This window comes from Dreissena polymorpha, chromosome 1 (assembly GCF_020536995.1).
Source record: "Dreissena polymorpha isolate Duluth1 chromosome 1, UMN_Dpol_1.0, whole genome shotgun sequence".
Classification (NCBI taxonomy): Eukaryota; Metazoa; Mollusca; class Bivalvia; order Myida; family Dreissenidae; genus Dreissena; species Dreissena polymorpha.
The window spans coordinates 169765140-169791373 of NC_068355.1; the positions used below are offsets into that span (position 1 = coordinate 169765140).

General features: G+C 37.4%; 1 protein-coding gene and 1 long non-coding RNA gene across 3 annotated transcripts; one reads left to right on the forward strand and one right to left on the reverse strand.

The window, feature by feature from the left end:
- The first annotated feature begins 7 nt into the window (after positions 1-7).
- LOC127860366 (uncharacterized) lies at positions 8-18860 on the forward strand. Of its 2 annotated transcripts, none has more exons than XR_008039728.1 (2): positions 8-130; positions 18664-18860. It is a non-coding gene; the product is annotated as an uncharacterized LOC127860366 (long non-coding RNA). The 2 variants fall into 2 exon arrangements; XR_008039727.1 differs by lacking the exon at positions 8-130 and adding an exon at positions 10185-10307.
- LOC127860176 (heterogeneous nuclear ribonucleoprotein A2 homolog 1-like) lies at positions 6451-26189 on the reverse strand. The gene is given in 11 exon segments (XM_052398073.1): positions 6451-6566; positions 6927-7161; positions 17359-17448; positions 17450-17574; positions 17778-17936; positions 18409-18510; positions 20503-20580; positions 20705-20900; positions 21030-21153; positions 22065-22378; positions 26031-26189. Coding segments are annotated over 9 exon segments (1164 nt in total). The 5' UTR covers positions 26046-26189; the 3' UTR covers positions 6451-6566; positions 6927-7161; positions 17359-17397.
- Between the last annotated feature and the right edge of the window lie 45 nt (positions 26190-26234).

The window sequence follows — 26234 nt, forward strand, 5'->3', positions numbered from 1 at the left end:
TAACTAGTGAGGAACCAACTAGCCTGCCGAATTATCGGTGTTGCATATATAAACATTTTAATATTGTAGAACATGCCAAAGATATAAACAAGCGCACAGCATAACGGGCGTCAACGCTCGGCTTTTAGAGGTCACAGTGACCATGACCTTTGACCTAGTGACCCGAAAATGGGTGTAGTGTGTAGAACTCATCAAGGTGCATCTACATAAGAAGTTTTTAAGTTGTAGGTAGATCACAATGATTTAAGAGCCAATGTTCAAAACCTTAACAAAATGTATTGGTTTTAGCATAACGCCGGCGGACGAGCTGGCTATGACAATACCTCTGGTTTTCTCCAAAAACAGCCGACAGGGGTGTGATTGAGGTGAAGTCTGAGGGGAGGAAAATTCTGTAGACTGATTTTGAAAACCCGAATTGCGTGCATAACGTAATGACAAAGACATTTAAACAAACACTATCTTAAGCTAATCAGCAAGATCTTTTTGTGAAAATCTTTTTGAAATCATTTAACATGTTATGTTAAGTCACTAGTATTGTGATCAAAATCAATGAGTGTTCCGATACCTGTGAACGATGACCGCAATCTTTCGTTTCAGCTTAATGCCTTTAAATTCTTCATAAGGTCAACAATGTTACAGTGTTCAACTAACGACAATTTACCACAGTTTACGTAGTTCACAGGACTAGAATATGACTTCAGCCTTACCAAGAGAGTCAATCTTTCGTACCCATTCAGAAAGTAGTATCGCTTTCTGATTTATATCCACTGTTGTTTCTTCCCTTTCCAATTTAATTTTGTTTTTCAATTATTGTTAAATCTCCGAGTTTTTGTGAGATTCGTTCGTTCATATTCATTAACGCTTCACAAAGACGCCATTTGCAATCGAATCACCAAGGAAATATGAAACACATTTTAAAAGACCGATTTTAATTGAAAGATTGGGAAGCAACAGCCAATGCCATCGCACACACACACCTACAATGAAAGACAGGCCAAAAACAATATACCCCCGATCAATCGATCCGGGGGCATAAAAAGTACCTCCGGACCCAAATATTTTAAGTCTATTATATTTAAAATCTTTACAAATCGGCTCCTCCGTTGCAAAGTCTCTCGATCTCACATGCACGAAATGAATATACATGCCTGGATAAACTGAGCATCACTTATAACAACTAATTATTCTGATGAAAGAATGGCACGTTTATCTCAAAAAGGACATTTAATTTAAGCTGAATGCCGTTCGAATGGCCACCCCCCCTCCCGAGTACGGGCCTGTTCTCGTTCCCATACGAGTTAAAGGGGCCTTTTCACGTTTTGGTAAATTGACAAAATAAAAAAAGCTGTATTAGATTCTCACATTTTTGTTTTAGTTATGATATTTGTGAGGAAACAATAATATTGAACATTTACCATGCTCATGCTCTACAATATCCATAATATGCATCTTTTGACGATTGAAAAAAACTGAAAATTATAAAGCATTGGAACGCGAAACGATTGAATAATTTGGAAAGTTCTGTTGTCGTTATAGTTTGTGAAACTACGAGGATTGCTTATAGAAGGTATAAAATACATCTCTCATAAATGAGCACGGGTGGTCGAATGGTCTAAGTGGTAGTCTTATACTCCAGAATTTCAGGGGTCAGTGGTTCGAGCCCAAACTTCAATACATGCCAAAATCTGTGAAAAGGCCCCTTTAAGACATGGTTTGATTGAATAGTTTTAATGCAACTTGGTAGAAACTGTTCTCAACAGTATCGCTATTTCCGTTAACATAATGTAACAAGAGGGCCATCAGGCCCTAAGGCGCTCACCTGAAAGCCAAAGGAACTAGACTGTTCTGAAAAAAATGCAAGCTGATTCATGAAGATTATTTTGGACCAATAAAGTGACTTTTAACATGTTTTTTTATATTTGACCTTGTGACCTAGTTCTTTAGCTCATATGACCCAGCTTCAATCTCTGGCAAAATTTCATTGGGACAAATGTTCTGACCAAGTTTCATGAAGATTGGGCAATAAATGTGGCTAATATAGTGTCAACAAGTTTTCACTAAAGCCATATAAGAACAACTGCCCCCCCACCCCTGGCGGCCATGTTTTTCAACAAACCATAACCATTTTCATACTCACTCAAGCTTTTGTTAGAACACATGTTCAGATCAAGTTTCATAAAGATTGGATAATAAATGTGACTTCTAGAGTGTTAACAAGGTTTTGTAGTAAATAGCAATTTTAGGAAAAATGCCACGCTCTCTGCAACCATGTTTTTAAACTGATCTTAACCATTTTTGAACTTAGCCCAGATATTATTAGTCCAAATATTTTGACAAAGTTTCATGAGCATTGGACCACAAATGTGACTCCTAGAGTGTTAACAAGGTTTTACAATACAGTGAAGCCATATAAGGAAAACTGCCCCGCCCCATGGTGGCCATGTTTCTCATTCAACTGGAACCATTTTCGAACTCGTCCAAGATATTATTGGCACACATGTTCTGACAAAGTGTCATGAAGATTGGACTAAAACTGTGACTTCTAGAGTGTTAACAAGGTTTTACTATAGCCATATAAGGCAAACTGCCACGTCCCCTGGCGGCCACGTTTTTCAACCAACCGGAACCATTTTCGAACTCGTCCAAGATATTATTGGGACACATGTTCTGAAGAAGTTTCATGAAGATCGAACAATATATGTGACTTCTAGAGTGTTAACAAGGTTTTACCATACAGTAAAGCCATATAAGGAAAACTGCCCCGCCCCATGGTGGCCATGTATTTCATTCAACTGGAACCATTTGGAACTCGTCCAAGATATTATTGGAACACATGTTTTGACCATTATTGAGTAGATTCTTGGACTCAGAGCCGAATTTTTTACCTTGGAATTTTCGAAGATATCACATCTTCTTCATCAGCTGATCACTGGCTGACTGACGTCACAGGACCGGTGAAGGGTCACGTGACATGAGGAGACTGTCATAAACCCGGGGTAGCTCGAGTCCCTCGTCCCTGTTAAGTGATGGCCGCCGCTGTTTAATTTCAATTGCTTCTTTCACCTTGCGTTTCCATAGATGTTCTTCGGAGGTGAGTACTTTGGTTTTGTTAGGGTCGATCTTGTGACCTGTTTGTTTACAGTGTTCATATATGGCAGAAGAAGTTCGTGTAAGGTGTTCTTTCAATCTAGTGTCTAATTGTCTCGCTGTTTCACCTACATAGTCATTTTTACAGTCCTCACATTGGACATGATAGATCACACCACATTTCTTCATTTTATCTGTTTTGTCTTTAACTTTGGTGAGGTTCTGTCTGATGGAATTGAAAGGTTTGTGGAAGATGTTGGCTCCATGTTTTTTGAATACTCTAGCCAAAACTTCTGAGGTGCCCCTGATATAAGGTATTCCTGCAGTCGGTCGCTTTTGTGTTCCCTTATCTTTGTCTAGTGTTTTCTCTTTCTTTTTGGGTAGTCTGAATATCCAATCCCGGGTATCCGTTGGTTCTTAAAGCGGATTTCACATGTTCGATTTCGTCTTTCTGGTCTTTTTCTTTTGTTATTAGGGTTTTGGCTCTGTGTAGTAGGGTACGTACAACTGATCGTTTGTGTTCAAGGTGGTGGTTGGACTGAAAGTTCAGATACTGGTCGGTGTGCGTCGGTTTCCTGTAAACCGTGGTTTTCGTCGACCCATCGTCTGCCACGTGAACACATGTGTCCAGGAACGGAATACGGCCTTCTTCCTCCTGCTCTGAAGTGAACTTGATATGTTCGTCTATTGACAGTCTCCTCATGTCACGTGACCCTTCACCGGTCATGTGACTGTGACGTCAGTCAGCCAGTGATCAGCTGATGAAGAAGATGTGATATCTTCGAAAATTCCAAGGTAAAAAATTCGGCTCCGAGTCCAAGAATCTACTCAATAATGCATCAACCAGAGCAGAGAAACCTCCACGAGCGTATGTTTTGACCAAGTTTCATAAAGATTGGACTAAAATGTGACTTCTAGAGTGTTGACAAGGTTTTACTATAGCCATATAAGGAAAACTGCCACGCCCCCTGGCGGCCATGTTTTTCAACCAACCGGAACCATTTTCGAACTCGTCCAAGATATTATTGGCACACATGTTCTGACAAAGTTTCAAGATTGGACTAAAATTGTGACTTCTATGTGTTAACAAGGTTGTACTATAGCCATATAAAGAAAATTGCCACGCCCCCTGGCGGCCATGTTTTTCAACCAACCGGAACCATTTTCGAACTCGTCCAAGATATTATTGGGACACAATGTTCTGACAGTTTCATGAAGATCGGACAATAAATGTGACGTCTAGAGTGTTAACAAGGTTTTACTATAGCAAACTGCCACGCCCCCTGGCGGCCATGTTTTTCAATCAACCGGAACCATTTTCGAACTTGTCCAAGATATTATTGGGACACGTGTTCTGAGTAAGTTTCATGAAGATTGGACAATAAATGTGGCCTCTAGAGTGTTAACAAGGTAAATGTTGACGACGCACAACGGACAAAAGGCGATCACAATAGCTCACCATGAGCACGTTGTGCTCAGGTGAGCTAAAAATGTAAGAGCTATTATTTTCGATACATTTTATCTTTATTTATGTACGGATTATGATGTTAGTAGAACTCGTTGAAATAGGATTGCAATTACTGCAATATTATTAATAATGCATTATCAATTTGTAGCCGTCAAGAGCTACCTTCACAAACAGTATTATAAGTATTACTTAGTTTTGTTAACTCAATTTAAAATGCCTACAAGCAGCTGCATATTATGTCTGTTCTTTTAAACACGACTATCTTTTATTTACGTGCAGCGATATTGCAACCCTGGAAAAGGGGCGTAAATGCGAAATGGTGTTCTTCAACGCCTTGCAACAGTTATCTCCCCAGCTCAGAAACATTCAAATATTAGTGCGGAGCCTATAACAAGTCGTTCCTGCATATGAAAATATGATCTACAATGATTTTCATTGGAAACGTTGAAGCTTCATGTGTAATATATAGGACAAGAAGCAATGTCTTCACAAATAATGCGGTCTCGCCCGCTGTCTCCACAGTGCAAGTATTATGGCGGGTCATTTTAAGGTATCTTGTACACCATTCAGTTTAAGTCTGGGCAAACAGTATTAACTTGTATGTGCGATCATGGCCTTAAAGCTAGGAACAAACGTCATGCTCGCGCGACGCTTTCACGCATATTTTTTTTCAAGCCATTGACGAATTAAGTGATTGATGGACTATTGTGTTACGTTTTGCTTTAACTAGTGGAAACAAAGCTTTAAGAAGCACTTTCACAGATGTCAAACGTAATTGAACGAGTACTGGTTTTTCATAATTAAACTATAGAAGCTTAAATGTTCGTTAGCAAGAGGTCAAACTTTCGGCTGTTTTTCAAGAAATATAAGCTTTGTTTTCGCAATATTGAAGATATCAGCTTCATATTTGGCATGCACGTGTATCTCATGGAGCTGCACATTTTGAGTGGTGAAAGGTCAAGGTCATCATTCAAGGGTCAAAATAGCAACTCGATATTTGGCATGCACGGCTCTCATGAAGCTGCACATTTTGAGTGGTGAAAGGTAAAGGTCATCCTTCAAGGTCAAATATATGGGGACAGCGTTTCACACACATCGCTTGTTTTATTAAATCGTTGCTTCGCTCCAGCCATGATTTTTAAAGGGCGGGGAGGACTATATTGTCAAAAAGGCACTTTCGGGCGCGCTTTCTCATCCGGAATGCTTCAGGTAGGGTATTCATTTTAAAATAAATATTCCAGTTAAGCCTAGATGGATCCAGTTAAGCCTAGATGGATCACTGCCATTGTCGCCAAGTCAATGAATAAGATACACAGAGTGTGGAAGAGCCAAAACATGCACACTCGACCGTCTTGTTTCTTCAAGAATCCAAAGACAACAGAGTTTTCTAAGGATGCAAAGTATTTGGGAGCGGAGGTTGGTTCAATATCCATACAACTTAAATAGAGGATTCAAAATATTAAAAAACCTTCAATGTTCGCCCATATCTATAATGGTTAGTGTTTTTTCGTATGTAAATATGGATTACTGTTAGAACGAAAAGCTCGTCTGCGGACACAGAGAACTGGTTCTTCAAAACTGTTCTAGAACAGTTAAAGCGGCCCGAATAGCAAAAGCAACACCATGCGGCGACAAAATCTGAAATTTGTAGCGACAATTACCTTGAAAATATACTTGAGCAAGCATTCAATGAAATGAATATAATGAAAGCAATTGATATATCTTAAAAACGCCAGCACCTCAGTTTTAAATGAAGTTTCTTTATCAATAAATCAGAAGGGAATGAAACAACCATTTGGTGTTATATTCTACAATTATTTCGAGTCATTTTACTTCACTATTCCTCAACATGCCCTATAATTCAACTAACATATTTTCAAACTGAAACAAGTTCATTTAAAGTAACACAAGTTTATTGACAAGTACAGAAAATGATTGTCTTCGAGACTGGAATGCAGACGCCGTCTTATGGAAACTATGTTGCATCAAACAGCTAGGACCAACTTCTGTCCTGAAAGGAAAAACAATTCATTATTTACACAAAGTACACAAGACATGTATTGCGGTCACACACATTTTATTCCAGCGTATGATTCCTCATGTATCAATACTAGAAAACCTTCCAAGTTTTTGGTATTTTTAACCACAATAGAAATTTCAAGCATATAGAACATGATGGATTAGTTGTCTTTTGACTAGCATGTTTTAAGGGCAAGTGAATTTAACATTATATTAACATTCAGTAGTCGAGTTGCTTATTGCTCTTTGTTAATTATATTAAATCGGCATTTAAAATGCAAAAATTAAACAGAAATTTGTGTGCTATATAATGATTTTTCAGAGATAGAGTTTACCAAACGGTATGACTTACTACCAAAAATTGTAGCCTGTCTTCCATCTATACCAGACGGTCGTCCCCATGCCAGCTGCCAGCTACCGGTAGTCAGACCGCCTAATGTTGACAGTCACATACCACAGCTGATCGTGGAACCGGCTTTGGTGCGTTGCTAGCCCCCCGCTCTGTTAGGAGCTGGACAGCTGCACACACATCTCGATAGTTACTCAGACACCACACAGATGTTTAGTCGCGAGTGGTACTCGACAACCTGTGGTTATGATTGCAATCATTCACAAACAATCAAATGAACAAGTGGATATTGCGACAGTTCAAAAAAGAATTATGTTCGACTCGTTTTAAACTTAGCATTTTCTTATTCCGTTGAGAAATTAAATGAATGAAATGATTTTAAAATTAGCCAGTCCTTTTTCCGCATAAATGTTATGACCATTATAGCAGTTATCTATTATTTCCATTACTTTCAATTTTACCCAACACGAAATAAATTAAAATTAACCTTTCCTTACCTTATGTCATGCTTTTGGATCAACCTTAGATTGATAATGACCATACTAATGAACCTATTTGCAGCTTCAATATGTCAAATCTATCACTGCAAAATGATGAATATAGCTCATTCATAATTACAGACTTTAACATAACTCAACATTAAACTGGTTTGAAAACTAAGTGATGCAGTGTTATTGTAACTATTGCTTTTGTTATTCAGTCTGATTATTCCCACTTCCCTATTTTCCAAATTAGTTTCAAACCATTTTAAGAAGTGAATGTTAGCACAAAGTGTCAAGGAAACTTCTTTTCTTTAAAATCGCATTAGACAACTTAATTTAAAGACAATGACATTTGACAGTTTTGACTTTTTCTCATTGAATTAAACTATAGTATGAAGTTTCCTTGAATGCATTTATCAATTATATATATACAAAATCTTAAGTAATAAATGTTTTCTATCAAGTGCTTCAATTTTCAGTGAAGATAAAATAATTTCAAAGCAATTCATTTTAAATTACTCCCTTCATTTTGGCTAATATAGCTGGGGTTTGATTTGTTCTCAAGACATTTTAAGTATTTTAGGTCTCATCTTTTTATTTCTTAACAGCACTTATTAAACATTTATTGCCTAGCATAAAATTAAATGAACTCAATGAACACATAAAAATACGGACATTTATTGTTTTATTTTCATATTACAACAAAAGACCACGATGGATATAAAAACAAAATTGATGGTTCTTTTCCAAAAAAATGAACATGTAGAAAATATACAATGGGATAAACACATGACCATGATTTCGCGACAAAATGAACACTACCTACAATATTAGGTCCAAGTTTATAGCTGCTCCATAGTTAACACACTAGATAGTGTCAGATTATATTGTCACTTATGTGATCACATAAACTTCCAACATCACTTAATGTGAAGGATAACGGCATTAACAGGCATCATACTAGATGTGTCACTATATTTATACTCCCTGGTTTGATTGGCCTGGATTCCCTTAGTTTTTCTAAATCTGCATGGAGTTGACATCAGAAATTTCAGCCCCTTAATCAAGCCTCTATTAGAGCACTTAAACTTAAGGACTTCTTAAGTAATGCAGACATCTCTTATTTCTTGGATTACTTAATTCCTGATGCTTGATTTTCCTCAAATTTGTTTCAGCCTAAATTGAATTAACAAATATACATTAGCATCAAATTAAGAAAAGACAATAAATTACATTGATGTTACAAGCAATTAAATGCAAGGAAAATAATCATAGACAATGAAATGTTTCAGTGTTTATTAAATAAGTGTCTTAGAATGAAAAGTATTCAGTGTATATACTTGATCTCTTTATTAAGCTTCAAAGTGTACTCTCCATATGGGTGGAACATTCATGTTTGTTGGAAACCAATGGAAAAAACTTTCAATTGTTTTTAATCAAATCTTCAGCATGAAGCTGATCCTAAATAAAGCAGTGTTTAATTGGGAGAATTTCTCAAATGCCTCGAACAAGACATTCATTTTCAAATTTAAGCAGAACACTGCATAGTTTCAACAAACAATCCAGTTCCACAAAATCAAGCTGCTGCACATACCTATAAACCAGGACCCAACACTCTTGCGAGATACTCCGTCTATCGACGTCCACCACCACCACCGTAACTTCCGCCGCCATATCCACCACCGCCACCACCATAACCGCCGCCGCCATATCCACCACCACCGCCTCCACTGTAGCTGTCATAGCTGCCGCCACCACCACCGCTTCCGTAGCTTCCACCACCGCTGTATGCCTGGGTACCATAGCCACCTGTAGAAAAAAAGCCAACATGTTCAGTAATTTGCATTACTGTACCGTATCGCTTTTATAAATACTTTTTGTCAGGTATGCCCCAGTTATGCAAATTATTCATTTTAAGAGTCCCTATGTTGTGATTTTCATACTGATAACTGCTCAATTCCCAATTCATATAAATTCATTAATGTGAAGGAAAAGAACTTTCAGCAACATACCATCAGTTGACTCACCTCCACCATAAGGCTGTTGCCTAGCTTGGCCATAGCTCGAGGATTTCATTGGACCACCTCCGTAGCTGTTCCCATAATCTTGTCCGAAGCCACCACCATAACCATCATTACCTGAGGAAGTTTTACCTTCAGAATTAATGAATCCTAGAGTACACAGGATTCTGCTTGCAAAATATTTGTCTTAACACGGCTAACTAAGAACATCTATCACAAGGGATTTTCCAAGAAGTGCAGTTCATTCGTAATTCACATAACTGGGGAATACCCACACCCTTTAACAAAGCCAATACAATTTTTTCTGTTCATGGAAAATCCCACAGCAGGGGTGTGATTCAAGAACCACTTCAGGGAAGAAAACTGCCCAACCCCCCTTACACAGTACAACAAAACTCTTCCTTTGTTTGTGGATACAGCCAAAGTACATTACTATTGGTAAAATTACTTTGAAATCAAAAAGAAGAAATCAGCTGAATGGATAAGTCACACCCCTGCACAATTTGCATGAACATCAATGCCAAAATATCAAAATACAATAACCGGTTGAAACTTTCCGACACATGAGGTGCTGGAAGATGCCACTACAAAAGACAAATCTGGAGTTAGAAAGCCCTTTGCCTTACCATATCCACCCCCGTATCCACCATCGCCATAGCCACCGCCGCCGTATCCACCACCTCCATAACCACCCTGGGACCCATATCCACCTTGCTGGCCATACCCTCCTACAGGTGTAAACATGTACAAGTAACTAGTGAGGAACCAACTAGCCTGCCGAATTATCGGTGTTGCATATATAAACATTTTAATATTGTAGAACATGCCAAAGATATAAACAAGCGCACAGCATAACGGGCGTCAACGCTCGGCTTTTAGAGGTCACAGTGACCATGACCTTTGACCTAGTGACCCGAAAATGGGTGTAGTGTGTAGAACTCATCAAGGTGCATCTACATAAGAAGTTTTTAAGTTGTAGGTAGATCACAATGATTTAAGAGCCAATGTTCAAAACCTTAACAAAATGTATTGGTTTTAGCATAACGCCGGCGGACGAGCTGGCTATGACAATACCTCTGGTTTTCTCCAAAAACAGCCGACAGGGGTGTGATTGAGGTGAAGTCTGAGGGGAGGAAAATTCTGTAGACTGATTTTGAAAACCCGAATTGCGTGCATAACGTAATGACAAAGACATTTAAACAAACACTATCTTAAGCTAATCAGCAAGATCTTTTTGTGAAAATCTTTTTGAAATCATTTAACATGTTATGTTAAGTCACTAGTATTGTGATCAAAATCAATGAGTGTTCCGATACCTGTGAACGATGACCGCAATCTTTCGTTTCAGCTTAATGCCTTTAAATTCTTCATAAGGTCAACAATGTTACAGTGTTCAACTAACGACAATTTACCACAGTTTACGTAGTTCACAGGACTAGAATATGACTTCAGCCTTACCAAGAGAGTCAATCTTTCGTACCCATTCAGAAAGTAGTATCGCTTTCTGATTTATATCCACTGTTGTTTCTTCCCTTTCCAATTTAATTTTGTTTTTCAATTATTGTTAAATCTCCGAGTTTTTGTGAGATTCGTTCGTTCATATTCATTAACGCTTCACAAAGACGCCATTTGCAATCGAATCACCAAGGAAATATGAAACACATTTTAAAAGACCGATTTTAATTGAAAGATTGGGAAGCAACAGCCAATGCCATCGCACACACACACCTACAATGAAAGACAGGCCAAAAACAATATACCCCCGATCAATCGATCCGGGGGCATAAAAAGTACCTCCGGACCCAAATATTTTAAGTCTATTATATTTAAAATCTTTACAAATCGGCTCCTCCGTTGCAAAGTCTCTCGATCTCACATGCACGAAATGAATATACATGCCTGGATAAACTGAGCATCACTTATAACAACTAATTATTCTGATGAAAGAATGGCACGTTTATCTCAAAAAGGACATTTAATTTAAGCTGAATGCCGTTCGAATGGCCACCCCCCCTCCCGAGTACGGGCCTGTTCTCGTTCCCATACGAGTTAAAGGGGCCTTTTCACGTTTTGGTAAATTGACAAAATAAAAAAAGCTGTATTAGATTCTCACATTTTTGTTTTAGTTATGATATTTGTGAGGAAACAATAATATTGAACATTTACCATGCTCATGCTCTACAATATCCATAATATGCATCTTTTGACGATTGAAAAAAACTGAAAATTATAAAGCATTGGAACGCGAAACGATTGAATAATTTGGAAAGTTCTGTTGTCGTTATAGTTTGTGAAACTACGAGGATTGCTTATAGAAGGTATAAAATACATCTCTCATAAATGAGCACGGGTGGTCGAATGGTCTAAGTGGTAGTCTTATACTCCAGAATTTCAGGGGTCAGTGGTTCGAGCCCAAACTTCAATACATGCCAAAATCTGTGAAAAGGCCCCTTTAAGACATGGTTTGATTGAATAGTTTTAATGCAACTTGGTAGAAACTGTTCTCAACAGTATCGCTATTTCCGTTAACATAATGTAACAAGAGGGCCATCAGGCCCTAAGGCGCTCACCTGAAAGCCAAAGGAACTAGACTGTTCTGAAAAAAATGCAAGCTGATTCATGAAGATTATTTTGGACCAATAAAGTGACTTTTAACATGTTTTTTTATATTTGACCTTGTGACCTAGTTCTTTAGCTCATATGACCCAGCTTCAATCTCTGGCAAAATTTCATTGGGACAAATGTTCTGACCAAGTTTCATGAAGATTGGGCAATAAATGTGGCTAATATAGTGTCAACAAGTTTTCACTAAAGCCATATAAGAACAACTGCCCCCCCACCCCTGGCGGCCATGTTTTTCAACAAACCATAACCATTTTCATACTCACTCAAGCTTTTGTTAGAACACATGTTCAGATCAAGTTTCATAAAGATTGGATAATAAATGTGACTTCTAGAGTGTTAACAAGGTTTTGTAGTAAATAGCAATTTTAGGAAAAATGCCACGCTCTCTGCAACCATGTTTTTAAACTGATCTTAACCATTTTTGAACTTAGCCCAGATATTATTAGTCCAAATATTTTGACAAAGTTTCATGAGCATTGGACCACAAATGTGACTCCTAGAGTGTTAACAAGGTTTTACAATACAGTGAAGCCATATAAGGAAAACTGCCCCGCCCATGGTGGCCATGTTTCTCATTCAACTGGAACCATTTTCGAACTCGTCCAAGATATTATTGGCACACATGTTCTGACAAAGTGTCATGAAGATTGGACTAAAACTGTGACTTCTAGAGTGTTAACAAGGTTTTACTATAGCCATATAAGGCAAACTGCCACGTCCCCTGGCGGCCACGTTTTTCAACCAACCGGAACCATTTTCGAACTCGTCCAAGATATTATTGGGACACATGTTCTGAAGAAGTTTCATGAAGATCGAACAATATATGTGACTTCTAGAGTGTTAACAAGGTTTTACCATACAGTAAAGCCATATAAGGAAAACTGCCCCGCCCCATGGTGGCCATGTATTTCATTCAACTGGAACCATTTGGAACTCGTCCAAGATATTATTGGAACACATGTTTTGACCATTATTGAGTAGATTCTTGGACTCAGAGCCGAATTTTTTTACCTTGGAATTTTCGAAGATATCACATCTTCTTCATCAGCTGATCACTGGCTGACTGACGTCACAGGACCGGTGAAGGGTCACGTGACATGAGGAGACTGTCATAAACCCGGGGTAGCTCGAGTCCCTCGTCCCTGTTAAGTGATGGCCGCCGCTGTTTAATTTCAATTGCTTCTTTCACCTTGCGTTTCCATAGATGTTCTTCGGAGGTGAGTACTTTGGTTTTGTTAGGGTCGATCTTGTGACCTGTTTGTTTACAGTGTTCATATATGGCAGAAGAAGTTCGTGTAAGGTGTTCTTTCAATCTAGTGTCTAATTGTCTCGCTGTTTCACCTACATAGTCATTTTACAGTCCTCACATTGGACATGATAGATCACACCACATTTCTTCATTTTATCTGTTTTGTCTTTAACTTTGGTGAGGTTCTGTCTGATGGAATTGAAAGGTTTGTGGAAGATGTTGGCTCCATGTTTTTTGAATACTCTAGCCAAAACTTCTGAGGTGCCCCTGATATAAGGTATTCCTGCAGTCGGTCGCTTTTGTGTTCCCTTATCTTTGTCTAGTGTTTTCTCTTTCTTTTTGGGTAGTCTGAATATCCAATCCCGGGTATCCGTTGGTTCTTAAAGCGGATTTCACATGTTCGATTTCGTCTTTCTGGTCTTTTTCTTTTGTTATTAGGGTTTTGGCTCTGTGTAGTAGGGTACGTACAACTGATCGTTTGTGTTCAAGGTGGTGGTTGGACTGAAAGTTCAGATACTGGTCGGTGTGCGTCGGTTTCCTGTAAACCGTGGTTTTCGTCGACCCATCGTCTGCCACGTGAACACATGTGTCCAGGAACGGAATACGGCCTTCTTCCTCCTGCTCTGAAGTGAACTTGATATGTTCGTCTATTGACAGTCTCCTCATGTCACGTGACCCTTCACCGGTCATGTGACTGTGACGTCAGTCAGCCAGTGATCAGCTGATGAAGAAGATGTGATATCTTCGAAAATTCCAAGGTAAAAATTCGGCTCCGAGTCCAAGAATCTACTCAATAATGCATCAACCAGAGCAGAGAAACCTCCACGAGCGTATGTTTTGACCAAGTTTCATAAAGATTGGACTAAAATGTGACTTCTAGAGTGTTGACAAGGTTTTACTATAGCCATATAAGGAAAACTTGCCACGCCCCCTGGCGGCCATGTTTTTCAACCAACCGGAACCATTTTCGAACTCGTCCAAGATATTATTGGCACACATGTTCTGACAAAGTTTCAAGATTGGACTAAAATTGTGACTTCTATGTGTTAACAAGGTTGTACTATAGCCATATAAAGAAAATTGCCACGCCCCCTGGCGGCCATGTTTTTCAACCAACCGGAACCATTTTCGAACTCGTCCAAGATATTATTGGGACACAATGTTCTGACAGTTTCATGAAGATCGGACAATAAATGTGACGTCTAGAGTGTTAACAAGGTTTTACTATAGCAAACTGCCACGCCCCCTGGCGGCCATGTTTTTCAATCAACCGGAACCATTTTCGAACTTGTCCAAGATATTATTGGGACACGTGTTCTGAGTAAGTTTCATGAAGATTGGACAATAAATGTGGCCTCTAGAGTGTTAACAAGGTAAATGTTGACGACGCACAACGGACAAAAGGCGATCACAATAGCTCACCATGAGCACGTTGTGCTCAGGTGAGCTAAAAATGTAAGAGCTATTATTTTCGATACATTTTATCTTTATTTATGTACGGATTATGATGTTAGTAGAACTCGTTGAAATAGGATTGCAATTACTGCAATATTATTAATAATGCATTATCAATTTGTAGCCGTCAAGAGCTACCTTCACAAACAGTATTATAAGTATTACTTAGTTTTGTTAACTCAATTTAAAATGCCTACAAGCAGCTGCATATTATGTCTGTTCTTTTAAACACGACTATCTTTTATTTACGTGCAGCGATATTGCAACCCTGGAAAAGGGGCGTAAATGCGAAATGGTGTTCTTCAACGCCTTGCAACAGTTATCTCCCCAGCTCAGAAACATTCAAATATTAGTGCGGAGCCTATAACAAGTCGTTCCTGCATATGAAAATATGATCTACAATGATTTTCATTGGAAACGTTGAAGCTTCATGTGTAATATATAGGACAAGAAGCAATGTCTTCACAAATAATGCGGTCTCGCCCGCTGTCTCCACAGTGCAAGTATTATGGCGGGTCATTTTAAGGTATCTTGTACACCATTCAGTTTAAGTCTGGGCAACAGTATTAACTTGTATGTGCGATCATGGCCTTAAAGCTAGGAACAAACGTCATGCTCGCGCCGACGCTTTCACGCATATTTTTTTCAAGCCATTGACGAATTAAGTGATTGATGGACTATTGTGTTACGTTTTGCTTTAACTAGTGGAAACAAAGCTTTAAGAAGCACTTTCACAGATGTCAAACGTAATTGAACGAGTACTGGTTTTTCATAATTAAACTATAGAAGCTTAAATGTTCGTTAGCAAGAGGTCAAACTTTCGGCTGTTTTTCAAGAAATATAAGCTTTGTTTTCGCAATATTGAAGATATCAGCTTCATATTTGGCATGCACGTGTATCTCATGGAGCTGCACATTTGAGTGGTGAAAGGTCAAGGTCATCATTCAAGGGTCAAAATAGCAACTCGATATTTGGCATGCACGGCTCTCATGAAGCTGCACATTTTGAGTGGTGAAAGGTAAAGGTCATCCTTCAAGGTCAAATATATGGGGACAGCGTTTCACACACATCGCTTGTTTTATTAAATCGTTGCTTCGCTCCAGCCATGATTTTTAAAGGGCGGGGAGGACTATATTGTCAAAAAGGCACTTTCGGGCGCGCTTTCTCATCCGGAATGCTTCAGGTAGGGTATTCATTTTAAATAAATATTTCCAGTTAAGCCTAGATGGATCCAGTTAAGCCTAGATGGATCACTGCCATTGTCGCCAAGTCAATGAATAAGATACACAGAGTGTGGAAGAGCCAAAACATGCACACTCGACCGTCTTGTTTCTTCAAGAATCCAAGACAACAGAGTTTAAAGGATGCAAAGTATTTGGGAGCGGAGGTTGGTTCAATATCCATACAACTTAAATAGAGGATTCAAAATATTAAAAAACCTTCAATGTTCGCCCATATCTATAATGGTTAGTGTTTTCGTATCAAATATGGATTACTGTTAGAACGAAAAGCTCGTCTCACAGAGAACTGGTTCTTCAAACTGTTTCTTAGAACTAATATAGCTGGGGTTTGATTTGTTCAAAAGCAACAAATGCGGGTCTCATCTTTTTATTTCTTAACAATTATTAAACATTTATTGCCTAGCATAAAATTAAATGAACTCAATGAACACATAAAATACGGACATTTATTGTTTTATTTTCATATTACAACAAAGACCACGATGGATATAAAACACAAATTGATGGTTCTTTTCCAAAAAATGAACATGTAGAAAATATACAATGGGATAAACACATGACCATGATTTCGCGACAAAATGAACACTACCTACAATATTAGGTCCAAGTTTATAGCTGCTCCATAGTTAACACACTAGATAGTGTCAGATTATATTGTCACTTATGTGATCACATAAACTTCCAACATCACTTAATGTGAAGGATAACGGCATTAACAGGCATCCATACTAGATGTGTCACTATATTTATACTCCCTGGTTTGATTGGCCTGGATTCCCTTAGTTTTTCTAAATCTGCATGGAGTTGACATCAGAAATTTCAGCCCCTTAATCAAGCCTCTATTAGAGCACTTAACTTAAGGACTTCTTAAGTAATTGCAGACATCTCTTATTTCTTGGATTACTTAATTCCTGATGCTTGATTTTCCCTCAAATTTGTTTCAGCCTAAATTGAATTAACAATATACATTAGCATCAAATTAAGAAAAGACAATAAATTACATTGATGTTACAAGCAATTAAATGCAAGGAAAATAATCATAGACAATGAAATGTTTCAGTGTTTATTAAATAAGTGTCTTAGAATGAAAAGTATTCAGTGTATATACTTGATCTTCTTTATTAGCTTCAAAGTGTACTCTCCATATGGGTGGAACATTCATGTTTGTTGGAAACCAATGGAAAAAACTTTCAATTGTTTTTAATCAAATCTTCAGCATGAAGCTGATCCTAAATAAAGCAGTGTTTAATTGGGAGAATTTCTCAAATGCTCGAACAAGACATTCATTTTCAAATTTAAGCAGAACACTGCATAGTTTCAACAAACAATCCAGTTCCCACAAAATCAAGCTGCTGCACATACCTATAAACCAGGACCCAACACTCTTGCGAGATACTCCGTCTATCGACGTCCACCACCACCACCGTAACTTCCGCCGCCATATCCACCACCCGCCACCACCATAACCGCCGCCGCCATATCCACCACCACCGCCTCCACTGTAGCTGTCATAGCTGCCGCCACCACCACCGCTTCCGTAGCTTCCACCACCGCTGTATGCCTGGGTACCATAGCCACCTGTAGAAAAAAAAGCCAACATGTTCAGTAATTTGCATTACTGTACCGTATCGCTTTTATAAATACTTTTTGTCAGGTATGCCCCAGTTATGCAAATTATTCATTTTAAGAGTCCCTATGTTGTGATTTTCATACTGATAACTGCTCAATTCCCAATTCATATAAATTCATTAATGTGAAGGAAAGAACTTTCAGCAACATACCATCAGTTGACTCACCTCCACCATAAGGCTGTTGCCTAGCTTGGCCATAGCTCGAGGATTTCATTGGACCACCTCCGTAGCTGTTCCCATAATCTTGTCCGAAGCCACCACCATAACCATCATTACCTGAGGAAGTTTTACCTTCAGAATTAATGAATCCTAGAGTACACGGATTCTGCTTGCAAAATATTTGTCTTAACACGGCTAACTAAGAACATCTATCACAAGGGATTTTCCAAGAAGTGCAGTTCATTCGTAATTCACATAACTGGGGAATACCCACACCCTTTAACAAAGCCAATACAATTTTTTTCTGTTCATGGAAAATCCCACAGCAGGGGTGTGATTCAAGAACCACTTCAGGGAAGAAAACTGCCCACCCCCCTTACACAGTACAACAAAACTCTTCCTTTGTTTATGGATACAGCCAAAGTACATTACTATTGGTAAAATTACTTTGAAATCAAAAAGAAATCAGCTGAATGGATAAGTCACACCCCTGCACAATTTGCATGAACATCAATGCCAAAATATCAAAATACAATAACCGGTTGAAACTTTCCGACACATGAGGTGCTGGAAGATGCCACTACAAAAGACAAATCTGGAGTTAGAAAGCCCTTTGCCTTACCATATCCACCCCCGTATCCACCATCGCCATAGCCACCGCCGCCGTATCCACCACCTCCATAACCACCCTGGGACCCATATCCACCTTGCTGGCCATACCCTCCTACAGGTGTAAACATGTACAAGTAACTAGTGAGGAACCAACTAGCCTGCCGAATTATCTGTGTTGCATATATAAACATTTTAATATTGTAGAACATGCCAAAGATATAGACAAGCGCACAGCATAACGGGCGTCAACGCTCTGCTTTTAGAGGTCACAGTGACCATGCCCTTTGACCTAGTGACCCGAAAATGGGTGTAGTGTGTAGAACTCATCAAGGTGCATCTACATAAGAAGTTTTTAAGTTGTAGGTAGATCACAATGATTTAAGAGCCAATGTTCAAAACCTTAACAAAATGTATTGGTTTTAGCAGAACGCCGGCGGACGAGCTGGCTATGACAATACCTCTGGTTTTCTCCAAAAACAGCCGACAGGGGTGTGATTGAGGTGAAGTCTGAGGGGAGGAAAATTCTGTGGACTGATTTTGAAAACCCGAATTGCGTGCATAACGTAATGACAAAGACATTTAAACAAACACTATCTTAAGCTAATTAGCAAGATCTTTTTGTGAAAATCTTTTTGAAATCATTTAACATGTTATGTTAAGTCACCAGTATTGTGATCAAAATCAATGAGTGGTCCGATACCTGTGAACGATGACCGCAATCTTTCGTTTGAGCTTAATGCCTTTAAATTCTACATAAGGTCAACAATGTTACAGTGTTCAACTAACGACAATTTACCACAGTTTACGTAGTTCACAGGACTAGAATATGACTTCAGCCTTACCGAGAGAGTCAATCTTTCGTACCCATTCAGAAAGTAGTATCGCTTTCTGATTTATATCCACTGTTGTTTCTTCAATTTCCAATTTAATTTTGTTTTTCAATTATTGTTAAATCTCCGAGTTTTTGTGAGATTCGTTCGTTCATATTCATTAACGCTTCACAAAGACGCCATTTGCAATCGAATCACCAAGGAAATATGAAACACATTTTAAAAAGACTGATTTTAATTGAAAGATTGGGAAGCAACAGCCAATGCCATCGCTTGTTTAAAAAAAATGCTAAGACAGAATACCAGTGTAATATGCGGAGAGGTTTCGCAGGCCGCGGAAGTTTCGGGCCGCTTATGAAATTATACATATGCGGATTCGGTCGTACTTTCACCATTTTTGTATATTGTAAAATATATGCCTTGCATTATTCTAATGTGAATTTTACCAAGAGGCAACTACCAAAATATGCTAGCGTCATATAATTTGTGATGCTTGCAAGTTTATTGCAGACTTTTGCAAATAACCAGATAAAAAAGTATTCTTAAATTAATATGACCCCACCACCACTCTAACATTTTAAGAATGGGGTCATTTAACTCCTGGTTTTCAAAATCTTTTGACATCCCTAAAAGGGCACATATATAAAAGAGCTTGTAATGAAGTGAAGAATACACGCCTGAATTATGAAGCAAATGGTTACGTACATGATTAGATATTATTTAATCAAGCTATAATAAACCATGTTGTGTATCATTGTTTATGTGGCCAATGTGGTTTTGTTGTGTATCTAATATGTGGCCAATGTGGTTTCAACGATGTGTATTTGCGTTATGAAGTCTATAGTATCAAATAATGTTTAAGGAATTTTTAAGACGGAACCATAAATGCACTTGCATAATCTTCTATTATTTCAAAAATAAAGATTAAGTATAACCTGAAAAAGTATAGCTTTTATGCAGTAAAGTACGAGCACTACTCAGATATATTTTTGCTTACAAAGAGATAGAAGTATGTGGTGATTTCAGTATATGCCACTTAACTATGTTTTGGACGGCATGGAAAGCATTTAAACACGATACAAAATATGTATATACAAATGCACTTGTATTGTCTTCATTATTAAGTATATATTGCCATTTCAACATTCAAGCTTAATAATCAATCATTTATTACTTAAAAATGTGTTATTTCTTCAACAGGCCATATTGCATTCATTTTGAATAGAGATTTGCCATTCACTTTGGGGCAAGTTTAAAAAAATATAAATTTTTACCTCTGCTGTCTTGTTTGTTCTTTTCTTGTGCCTTCTTGGCATTCACCCATTTGTCAGCGATCTTGAACCTGCCAATCACTGAAAAAATGAACGATATCATAAAAATCAGCATTAAGCGTTACAAACCTATATGCAAACTGCTATAAATTGTCAACAAGCTTGTTCACAATCCACTGCTTCAATTCTGAAATGTTTAACTTACAATTGCACCAATCCACAGCATCATTGTCATCAAACTCAATGAAGCCGAACCCCTTGCCCTGAATGACTTTGATGCTCTGCACGTTTCCAAATTTGGAGAACTCCTCCCTGATCATATCTTCGCTCATGTCATCCTTTACGCCACCAACGAACAGTTTTTTGGTTGAGATCTTTGCATCCTGTCCCTCGGCCTGTTGCTGAAAAAAATTGACATTCAATTATGCGGATAAACTTAACGAAAAGTCGTACTTTATTTCGTCTACAACATATAAACATAGGCTTTTTTTTTAAAGAATTTGTTTTTGGAAGACTGACTGAAAGCTTACAGATTTCGGTGTAGCTCGTTTTGTTTCAACTTGTTTTCCATCAATCTTGTGTGGTCTGTTGGCCTGAACATCCGTCACAGCAGATGACTGATCAAATGTTACGAAACCAAATCCTCTAGACCTCCTGTAAAAAGACATAACATTTCCAAATAAAAATCTCTTGGATGAATTATTAACATTGAAACACTCTTGCCCAAATAACAAGCCTCTTACAGGCTGTTTACCAATGGCAAAATGAAGCATGGTTTTCAAAAAAAATCTTAATTTTCCCAAATTTCAAGGTGTATCACACCTTTTTTCAATCCAAAGACACAGGCTATAAAATATAAAGCAAAAACAAAATCACTGCTCGATGCTTTCTTACTTATATTGTTTGCCTTTTGTTGGAGACAAAAATTATTGGTCAGGAAACATCTCCAATAATTGCACACGCAAATTCCAAACATTTCAAGCTATCATATATAATTGCACAAGCAAATTCCAAACATTTTTAAGCTATCATATCCATGGACAATTAATTAGCTTGTAAAATGAAGAAATTGTGAACATTTTATGCATACAATATAAATAACGGCTTTCGTTTAAGGAGGAAATAAGCTGTTATTTCAACTGGACTTGCACTGAGTGTATATTCAATATAGATGTTGTGAAAGACTCTATGTGGCACATTTCTCAATCTGATATCAATTACAGGGTTTTTGTTCCTTCTTTGGGCCCGCCGAAAATCGGCCCTTCCCCTTGGATTTTTTCACCCAAAGCTGGTAAATTTTTCCCTAGATTTCATTTTCCCCTAAAAAAAATGAATTTCTTTTTTGTTTTTTTTTTACCTTTTTATATACAAGTTAAACTGGTCCACTGCAGAAACTAGAAAAATATTGCATAATTAAATATTCTGTTGCCTTGAATTTGTTTTAAAAACAGTAAAATATGTTTAATCAGGCACTTTCCCCAAAATCAGATAAAAACACCTGCAATTTTTTAGATGACATACAAACTGATTGTCCACTTGTAAGTAATGGAAAATTAGTTATTTACTTCTTTTCTGCGTCTCGCATAACCACACAGTCAATGATGTTTCCATATGAACCAAAGTGTTCTTTGATAGAGTCCTCAGTGGTTTCAGCTGACAGACCGCCCAGGAAGATCTTGCAGAAGTTCTCTGCATTTGGGTTCTGGTAGTAGTCTGCATCCTGGCCACCTCCACCAAATCCACCACCACCCCCACGACCCCTGCCTCTGCCGCCACCACCAAATCCGCCACCACCTCGGCTGCCTCCCCCACGGGATCCACCTCGACCTCTGAACCCTCCTCCACCTCCACCACGCTGGTATCCACCGCCACCGCCGTACTGCAGATAATGAACACTCATAAAATGAATTCCCATACAGATGAAAGTTTGCGTGATAAGCTGTTTGAAGTGAATTTATTTATACTCTTAAAATACTTTGCTTGAACATGGGTGGTGTGAAATCTGGGCTTATTTTCTTGATATGGGCAAAGGCATGGCAGTCCTCATAATCAGTGATTTTTTTTGCTTTTATTTGTAACAGCCTGTGCCATTTGAATTGGGAAAATTAGCTGATACATCGTGAAAATGGGAAAAATTAGGCATTATGAATATGATTATAAGTTACACAGTTAATATTATTTTTGATTGCATGTTCAGTTTTTCTAGCCATTTTGGAAAAAAGGAGTCTGGTCAAATTGTGACTTTTTAATCAATAAGTGGCAAATTAGGGAATTATGCATAACAAAAAGGACGAAAGTACATTTACGTGTTTTGTAGGATGTTTAAAATATAAAGACGAGATCTTGAGTTAAGAAGTCATAATTAAGTCATACCAGACATCTTTCTTAAAAAGATAACTTCCCAAAAGTAGCATGAACCAACAAGGGAGGCAACTCGTGATGTCACAAATCGGCATTAAACCAAAAGTGGTTCTTTATTAGCTCGCTTAACATGGGTCTAAATAACGTTTTAAAGCTCTTTTCTGATTGGATTAAACAGTCTGAAATCATCCAATCAAGAAAGTAGAGACATTTTTCTTGCAGAACATTCAATGCCCTTCTCTATGCACGCTATTCAGAAAATAAAAATCGTAAACCAAAAAGTTCGGAATGTTTTTTTTGTCGCGGTTATAGACGGTGTTCCTTGCTGAAATCAATAAAATATTGCTTTGAAATCATTTATGTATTGGTATTGAACAAGAAAGTGGTCGAATATATGTGGAAAACATAAGTCTGCTACAATTTTACGAGTAGTTACGGAAATAACCGATCGTACAGATGTATTGACAAACAAAGGCCAAACGACCGAATAACCTTTATATTTCAAGTTTATCAGCCTTGAAAGCATCACTTTTTCAAATAAGAAGCAAAATCATACATTTATCAACCAGTAATAGTCAATAACACCAAAATCTTTGGGTACATCCATTTTGTTTTCAGAAACTATGACATGTATTATTTTCGGAAACCGACGATCGGTCATTTCCGGAACATCTCGATAAATTTCAGCAGACAAGTTTTCGTCAAAAATTCTTATGTTTTCCGCAAATATTCTACCACTTTCTTGTTGTATACCAATACATAAATGATTTGAAAGTAATAAAACATTGATTTTGGTCAGGAACACTTTACATAACTGCTAGAAAAGACATCTCAAATTTAGCGCATAAACTATTGAAAAATCATACTTCAGTTTATCCTTCTTATGAATGTTTTATCAATTACTTTAGCTTCGGCCACCCACTTATTTTTTTAAAATAAATTATGACACACATATGTTTAAACTTGAGTTATCAGGGGACAAAAATATTCATAAACTGCACTCGTCCTGCAGGACGAGTGCATTAAAATTTTCACTCGTCCTGCAAACACACGCACTCGTCCATCAAATATGTGTGAAATAAAGATTGCAAAGGGCTGATATGACTTATAAAATTTCCTAAAGTATATCACTGCTAAGCAGTGAAATAAGTTACTTTATTTATGAGGAACACAAAATAAATTTTTTTCTAATGCTCGCGTGCTTTCCGTTTCGGACGTTTGAACATCGCCCCGGCCCCCTTTTAAGAACGCTTGTATGGCAGACATTTTTCAAACGAAATTCAGACTGGTTTAAATCTGGTTTTAAACCGTACTTCGCGCTTAAATAATTCTTTAAAAGTCAATACTAACAGTGACTGCAGACTGCAGTCGCATGGTTCCCTGTCAACATGTACGCGCAAAGCTTACACCAAAAAGCCAATATTTACTCGGGACACAAGTCTCGCATAACAACACGCACCTGCTGTATAAAATTTACAATTACACTTTCCGGTTCATTCGCATTCTACTTTCGGAATAGATATGCTTTTAGAAAATGATTTGAAAATGATAATGAAAAATAGTCTTACTGGTCAGAAAATTCATTTTTAACATCAGCTTTTTTTCACTCGTCCTGTAGGACGAGAGCTTTAGGGAAATTCACTCGTCCTTTCAAGATTTCACTCGTCAATACGAGCGGACGAGTGGAATTTTTGTCCCCTGGTTATTATATATTTTTAGTTATTTTTATTGAGAAACTTTTATCTTATAACACATTTTTGGTACAAAAATGTTAATTGTATAAACATAGTTTGAAAAAAATACATAGATAAAGATTTACCTTAACTAGCTACACATGTAAAATAAAATGCCAATAATTACAACAAAAATCACTTTTAATCAGTATGTTTTGTTTATTATTCTTAAACAATATTAATGTTTTCATTTCAAAATTATAAAACAAAATACATTAAATATACAGTGTTTTTTCACTTATAGGGGAATGGTGGCGGGGCCCGTCCAAAGGGGAATGGTGGCGGGGCACGTCCAAAGGTGAAAAAATGCGTCGTTTTTTAGGAAAAGGGGAAAATTAAATATTCACTCTTTTATATGTAATGATATTTATTATATGAATACACATGTTTGTATGAATATAATATTCACAGCAGAATGTCTCTGTCCTTTTTTTAAAATATATATCAATAGTTTTTTCAACATTAGTTTTAGACAGTTCAGCCTTCACGCACAGTCTCAGTTTTCTTAGCCATTTTAAGTCGAATTGAGTTTTTTAAATCGATTAAATGGCAAATTTGAGCATTTTTTATCAATAAAATGGACCAAATTGGAATGTTTTTCTCAACAAATATTGACACAATATAGATACATCAGGCCTTTTCCTAGCCATTTTGGGAGAAAAATGCAATTCATGTGAAAAGTCCACTGATTTGGAAAAAACTTATCTAATTTAATATAAGTAAACACTTTATAAGAACTAAAAATCATACAAATTATAGTTTTATACTTTGTTAGTTATTTATGAAATAAATTTGAGATATATTTGTCATGATTGTGAAACAGTTCTTTCTTTTTTTCTTTTTCTTTAACTTCATTGGTTCATGCTGCTACCAAAAGGACAAAGAGCCACATCGAAAAACCCAGGCCCAGCAGACTAGTTGGGCTATTTAATGATATGCGTGTTACTGTTTAATTGATAGGCGAAACGTTGAACACATCCTGGTTCCATGTTACCAATACCATATTTATTTGTAGAAGACATCCGGCTAAAACAACCAAAATCGCGCGCCTCACACCATGTGCGGCTCCCACCACGTGACAAAATGATTTCACTTTAAAAATGTATAAACTTCCTTTATTTCACCCAAAACGTTAAAAAATTTATTCCATTCGTGCATATACGCTGTTTGGCAAGTTTTAAATGAATTCTAGCAGCATCTACCAAAACAAACGACACAATGTTGAAATAAATTTGTCTGCTTTCAATATGGCCGCCCAGACAAAGCGAGGCCTTACCAAACATGCCGGTCAAATAAAACATTGAAATTGCATGACTAAAATAATGAATGTGTAAAGAATATAACAGAAAATCACTCTTATATTCTTAATAAACATCATATAAGTATTTTAATCAGTACAGTATATGAATAAACCAGCAAAAATGTTTAAAAACTTACTCCGTAGTCGCCCATGGTCTTAGTGGTCTTTTGAAAAATTTGGAGAGGGCGTGGTCACGTGATGAATAAATTAACAATCGTAATTAAGAAAATAATATTTTTTTGATTTCCCCATTGAAAAAAATTATATTTGATATGGAATACATATACTGTCTATATTATAATAATAAATATAATGAATTTATGAAAATTTGGAAAACGTAA